Source organism: Poecilia formosa, unplaced genomic scaffold (genome assembly GCF_000485575.1).
Source record: "Poecilia formosa unplaced genomic scaffold, Poecilia_formosa-5.1.2 Scaffold815, whole genome shotgun sequence".
Classification (NCBI taxonomy): Eukaryota; Metazoa; Chordata; class Actinopteri; order Cyprinodontiformes; family Poeciliidae; genus Poecilia; species Poecilia formosa.
Window position 1 is genome coordinate 38,479 of NW_006800754.1, and position 6,352 is coordinate 44,830.

Consider the following 6,352-nt stretch of genomic DNA (forward strand, 5'->3'; position numbering starts at 1 on the left):
TGGAAATGTAAAATCTTCAATAAATAACAATGGGCTGTATTTTGTTGCTGAGGAACGAAGTAAAGTTGCGCAAGTAACCGTGAAAGAGAAGCGGAACGGAGAAGCGGCGCTAACGGAGCAGCTGCAAAAGCAGTGAAATCGCGAAATTAATGCAAATTTAGACTGGTAGCATTCACTTCGTAATTAGTTTTTAGCTTAGCGGCTTCTGTTCTGTATATAAAGGATTACCTGAAGAATGAACATGGGTTGATATTATCCGAAGCGGGCGCGCAGCATGCAGCGGCGCTGTGTTTTGAGCAGGAAGACGAAGAGGAAAAAAACCCCAGCCGGAATCCGCGGCGCAGTGAGGATTTCCATGATAACAATGGCTGATCGATCATTCTTATTAGCAACAGACAAAAAGTATCAGAGACTGAGAGTACTATGAGATGCTGGCAGTCTGAGAGGCAGCTTCTCAGAGATCCAAGCAGGGGAATAGCGGCGCTGCGTAGCTGCAGGGAGTCGATCACTACGGAGTGAGGCGGAGCCACTACTTTAGCAGTTATAAGAAAGCAGTTTACAGCCATGGCTAACTCCGGGAGACAAGGTAGAAAAGCCTTTTTCCCCATAGTCCAAAAGACTGCATTTGTGGCTGCATTTTTACTCCAAAATGCAGCCACAGTGTCCAAAAGAAAAAACATAAGTACAATCATTTGCATATTGAGAGTCTACAGAGGCGGATAATCTGCCCCACTCTACTCCTGGATTACCGTTTAAACTTTTGAGTTTTATGTCAAATCCACATGAATTAAATGACAGAAACTAATTCTCTCACTGCGTCTTTGATTCATTTTGTCCAGCTGCAGACTGTTGGACTGTCCAATCAGAGTCAGGTATTGTGTAGTTGGTGCTTTTAATCAGTTTTCAGTTAACTAAATTCAAGTCTATGGAACACAAAATGTCACTAAAATCACTCTGCCCTTCTAAAATCTTTCAGAAAATCGTAAAAATGCAGTGAATCGTAGCGAATTGTATCGCTCAACAAATATCGTGATACATATCGTATCGTGACCAGAATATTGTATATCGTATCGCATCGTGAAATTATTGTATCACTACACCCCTATGTAAATATGTAATATACTCTTTCACTTGGGATAAAGGGCAAAAACATAATTAAAAACCAATATATGGGAGTCAGTCATTGGGCTGCCAAACAACAGCTGATAAACTACCAATAGATACCTAATAAACTGATTGGTCAGTGAGGGAGCAGAAATATTGTTTATATGATAATTCATGTAGATGTTGTTTGTCATTGTGTCTGATAGATGTTGTAATTGACAAAGTAAAGCTGCAAGCTGTTTGTGGCTACTTGGCTGCAGTTTGTATAGTCTCACCAAAACCTGCCTATTTCGTCAGACGGTGAGAACTCTTGTTGCTGCTGTGCTGAAGGAAAAAGGCTCAAATGGGCAAATCACCCAGTCCTCCACCCAGGTGAGTTCATAAATTATTTTGATTAGCCTTAAAGCTTCAATAATCTAAGATAGATCTGGGAAATAAGAAGTGTTTTTTGATTAAATGTAAATAAATTTTCTTGATTCATACCCTGATTTGTAAGTTTTTTATTGCTGATATACCTTCAAGAAATTAGAAATGCAATGATTGCAGTTTTCTGATCGATCAAGACCCAGATAACAAGAGATGTTAATTCAGCGTTGAATTGAATTAACATTAATTAATTCAATTAGTTAATTGAATTAATTAATAAGTTGAATTGATTAATTCAACCAAAAGTCAACCAAGAGGTTGAATTTTGGTTGAGGTCGACGATTAATGGTGGATCAACCATCAATCAATCATCCAATTCTAGGCAATTAACTAATGTTGAAAAGTTGTCATTGAATCAATGTTGTTTTATGGTTGACTTCTAAGAATTGAAATACCAACATCTAATCCAGTGTTTTTCAACCCTGGTCCTCAAAGCATATAACTATATGATAATTCATGTAGATGTAAGTTTTAGGCATTTCCTAATTTAGCACACAGGATTTCAATTGATAGCTGATTAACAGGGTTTTACTGAATTGCAATCATCTGAATGGGGGTGCTGAAGCAGGGGAACATCTGAAACATGCAGGTCAGTGTGCCTTGAGGACCAGGGTTGGGAAACACTGGTAATCAATGTTGAATCAATGTATGCTGTTTGTCGCGCCCCTTTTCTTCTTCTTCTCCTCCTCCTCATTGAGCTCCGGGTGAGAGCATTTTATTATCGGGCGGCAGGGTTTTATCATGTTTTAAATTAAGCACTACAGGTTGAGAGTAGTGAGTTGTAATTCCTTTCTGTACATTTTCTTACTTGTCTGTAAATATCATTACTGACTGTTTGTGCATTATGTGTTGACATAAAAACATCTACAAGTCACTACAAGCAGTGAAGCGGTCCACCTTCCCCTTTTTACACTAGTGGTATATCCCAACCACACACCCCCTTTGCTGCTGGCTTGGTTTCAGGCTGCTTCTGAATTGAATTCTTCTCTGAGAATTTTTGCAGTAAGTTTGGTGATATTACTTTTATCCTAAATTTTCTATATGTCTATAGAAAAATATCTGCATTGTTTTGTGCCTATGCAGCAGCTTGATAGGTAAATGTAATTACATATGTCAACTAACATTAAAATAAAAATCCGTAAATATTCATTGACATGTCCTTTAACTATGAGTGTACAAGTATGTTTTCTGCGTTTGTTCTCAGACCTATAACTGGTACATTATTTAAAACCTCAATGTGTTTTAAAACTTTTCAAATGTTTTTGTCGTCTTCTTAACCGGTGCCTTCCTCACTCTTATTTTTGTGTTTTTCAGCTGACGCTCAGCAGTTTGACCCAAAGCTGACTGACACTACAGCAAAACTGTCAACACGTGACTTCGCTATGACCCAAAAGCAGGAGAAAGATATCAAGGAACCAAAGTGACACCAATCAGAGTCAAGCTTGGGTTACCCCAACACATACTGTTTCCCTGGTTCATACAGTACAAGGCTTACCCTCATGGACACTGTTCTTCCATGGACAATGGATTGTTGTTCTGAAAGCCAAAAAGCAGTCAAATATATTTACAGATCTATGCCTGTTTTCCTAAATAAAATGTAATATTAATGCCACATTGTTATTTTTAAGTTTGTGTCCATACATTTTTGGAAATATGGTAATGTAAGATATTTGTGAACAACATAATATCAATGTCTGCCAACAAAATTGTATTTAACACTAGGGGACAAACTTTTAATGGCATTTTATGGTGTAGATATATAAGACCAAATAGTGTACATTAATCAATATTGTTTCCTTACCTTTGATTCAATATAAAATCAGCACAAATGTGCATGTAGATCCACATTCAGATGATGGCTGAATCAACATTGATATACTACGACTGAAACCCTAACGTTGATTCAACATATAAATCACCGACCACTTTCAATATCATTTCAATGTCAGGCTTCAATGTGGATTCAATGTTTCTGCCTAACTAAATTTCAACATTGATTCACCCATATTTTGCTATCTGGGTGGTATTTAAAAGGCCTGAGCTGTCGATTCTGATTTTGGCCGATTCCAATTTTTCATCTAAAAAGTGGCTAAATGTAGCAACAAAATCACTAAATTGGCAATAGTGGGGTAGTTACCCCACTATTGCAACAACAGTCGTTGTTAACAACAGTCGTTGTTAACCACACACATGCAGACATGATATGTTGGGCGGGTCTATCAGTCAACTCTTTCTCATGGTTGAAGAAAAGGGGACAATGACTGATTTTCAGAGCTTTGCGGAGGTAGATATAATTGGACAAGATCAGTTTCTAATGCAAGTATTGGCTCATCACCCAAAATAAAGAAAATTACTGCAGATTTATCAGTACACCTTAGTATGAATCATAAACCTCTTTTGTCTGGAGCAGAATAAAAAAAAAAAAATAAATCTTATATCCACATCATGCTAATGTATATCTGCTTTTTGTGCAGTGACATGGAAGCCATCATGCAGTTGGAAAATTATGCTCTCATATAATTTTCCAACATGCAAAAATGTAGCAGTTTTGCATAAAATCAACACATTTTTGTAGGATGACCAGATAAGCTAGACTGTCATAGATGTGCTGCACATGTAAAAATTCACAAATCTTGTATAATGCACTTAAGCTTTACTATACATGTGCTACAGATCTGACATGTTATGAATATGCTTCACTCACCTTGACATGGTGAATCCTTTAAACTTGAAAGTGAGACTGACAACATGACCTGATTTCTAATAAATTTGGTTTAAACTTTCTAACTCACCCATTGATTGAAATTGTAATCCAGAAGATCAGTTGATTTCTTAACAAAGAATATAAACAGATACAGTTACACCACTTGAAAAGTCAATTATATCACTTGACATGTCTTGATACAGTTGAGTACTGTGAATCCTACACACACATCTTATATCAGTTTCTCTTTTCCAAGATATACCTTTCATGATTGTAGTAGAACAAATTATGAAAAAATGTTTATTTACATGTTTTCATGGCTCCTTTGTTTGACCTGACATGACCTGATTGTGTTACATCTCAGGGCCCAGCATTGGAGGCTCTCTGGGAGCAGTGCAGCAGTGACTGCGCTCTGGTGCGTTCAACATGCTGTGATGCCGTGGTGCTTTTAGTGGATCAGGGCCATGCAGACCTGCAGTTCATTCTCAACAGTGTCCTCAACCTCCTGCCTTCTGCCAGGTACACACTCTCAGCTTCTTTTCCAGAGTGTTGTTTTTTACTTTCGCTATATGACAAATTTTCAGTTCAGATGATTAAATTCTTTTTTTGTTGTTTTTACAAGATAGTTGTTTCTAAATATACTGAATGACTGAGCAACTTGCACATCTCACTCCAGAGCAATTTAGCTGGGGGGCTGTGGCTTATTTTGGAGGGGCGGAAGGGGCACAATAAACAAGCTTTTAATTTAATATTAATACATAAACAAGTATGTAGCCTTTCAAATAAATTGTATTAATTGTATTAATACAAAATAATTGCTAACATGACATGTAGAAAATTCTTATGTTAGAGTAAGCGTAAGCATATGTCTTTTCAATCTGTGAAGTATATTTCTTTAAATGCTAAAATTTATCTACTCAAGTAAGTACAACAGCATATTAGGGTCACTGTAGGTGGAAAAAAACAGGGAGTACATTTCCATTAAAAAGCTCAGAAATGATCTGGGAAAAAAAATCAAGAACATTTCTGAGCTCCAAAACTTGAAAATTTGCTACTCCTACAATTTCTTTCCACACCAAAAAGTTACTCAAGTAGAGTAACCAGTACTGCCCCTGAATAGATAACAACAAAACTATGGGTAGTAGCTTATTCTTGATAACAAGCTTAACATAATCTATTGGCTTGTATTTGTCATGATTTAGCTAACGTTGTCTGCATCAAACAGCATTACTCAACTTACTCGTTATTTGACTGAAAAAAAAAAACTGTGCAGAGTTCTTTACCTTTTGTTGGTTTGCTGCCATGATTCTAACACACACCGCTTGCAGATTTGCATAGAATCAAGTTCCCGTCACTGCCCCCCAAAAGTCCGGCGCAAGCATCGTGTTGCATTTAAAGGCGGCTCAGAAAAACATGTTAAGAGATTAAATAGTTGTAATGGCTGAGAAAAGCGCATGGGACAGAGGACACAGATGTGGGATGCACAGGAGTCCCTACTGTATAAAGTCGAGATAGGAATAATAGAAAGGTGGCCACTCTGAGGGGGATGGGAGGGGGCGGATAAGGCTATCCAGCAGATAAGGCTTCTGCATGTTGGTGTTCCCGCTAAATCCTGAATATACCCAATATTGGTTGTCTTGGCCTTTTTATCGCAGCCGTGGGGTTTACCCTAACTGGGAACGAGAATACAACCTGCTGAATGTGACAGGTAGCCAATCAAAAAGCGTGGTGACGTAAGAACAGAGGGGAATACCAAACAGCTGACATATCGCACAACTGTGAGTCCGGTGGATATCGGAGATGATATGTGGAAATGTTTATTATTATATGTAAAGGTCATTATTACATATGTTTATGTTTATTCCGTTAAAAATGTTAACTATGAAAAAACATAGTCGCCATAGTGCAGCAAATAGAGCGGCTGCTCCCGCTGTCTTTTATCCACCGCCTTTTCTTTTTGTTACGTCTTTTATCTCTTAAAATGAGTCCACAAACTGTCACTATTGCTTCTACATTGTCATCCGTGTTTGGTCATTCTAAATTCCCGTATGCTATGTTGGGGGTTTTGTGGATTTTCTTCTGGAATCGCGATGTTTGTGACTGGAATCGGTTCGTGTG

At 37.7% G+C, this 6,352-nt stretch overlaps 1 protein-coding gene across 1 annotated transcript in view; it reads left to right on the top strand.

Annotated features, from left to right (window-relative positions):
• Positions 1-6,352, top strand: part of LOC103131693 (focadhesin) — a 105,319-nt gene that overhangs the window by 28,597 nt on the left and 70,370 nt on the right. Inside the window, exons 3-4 of the mRNA XM_007543388.2 lie at positions 1,402-1,476; positions 4,599-4,753. Coding sequence (XP_007543450.2) covers positions 1,402-1,476; positions 4,599-4,753 — 230 coding nt within the window. The remainder of the gene's footprint in view (positions 1-1,401; positions 1,477-4,598; positions 4,754-6,352) is intronic.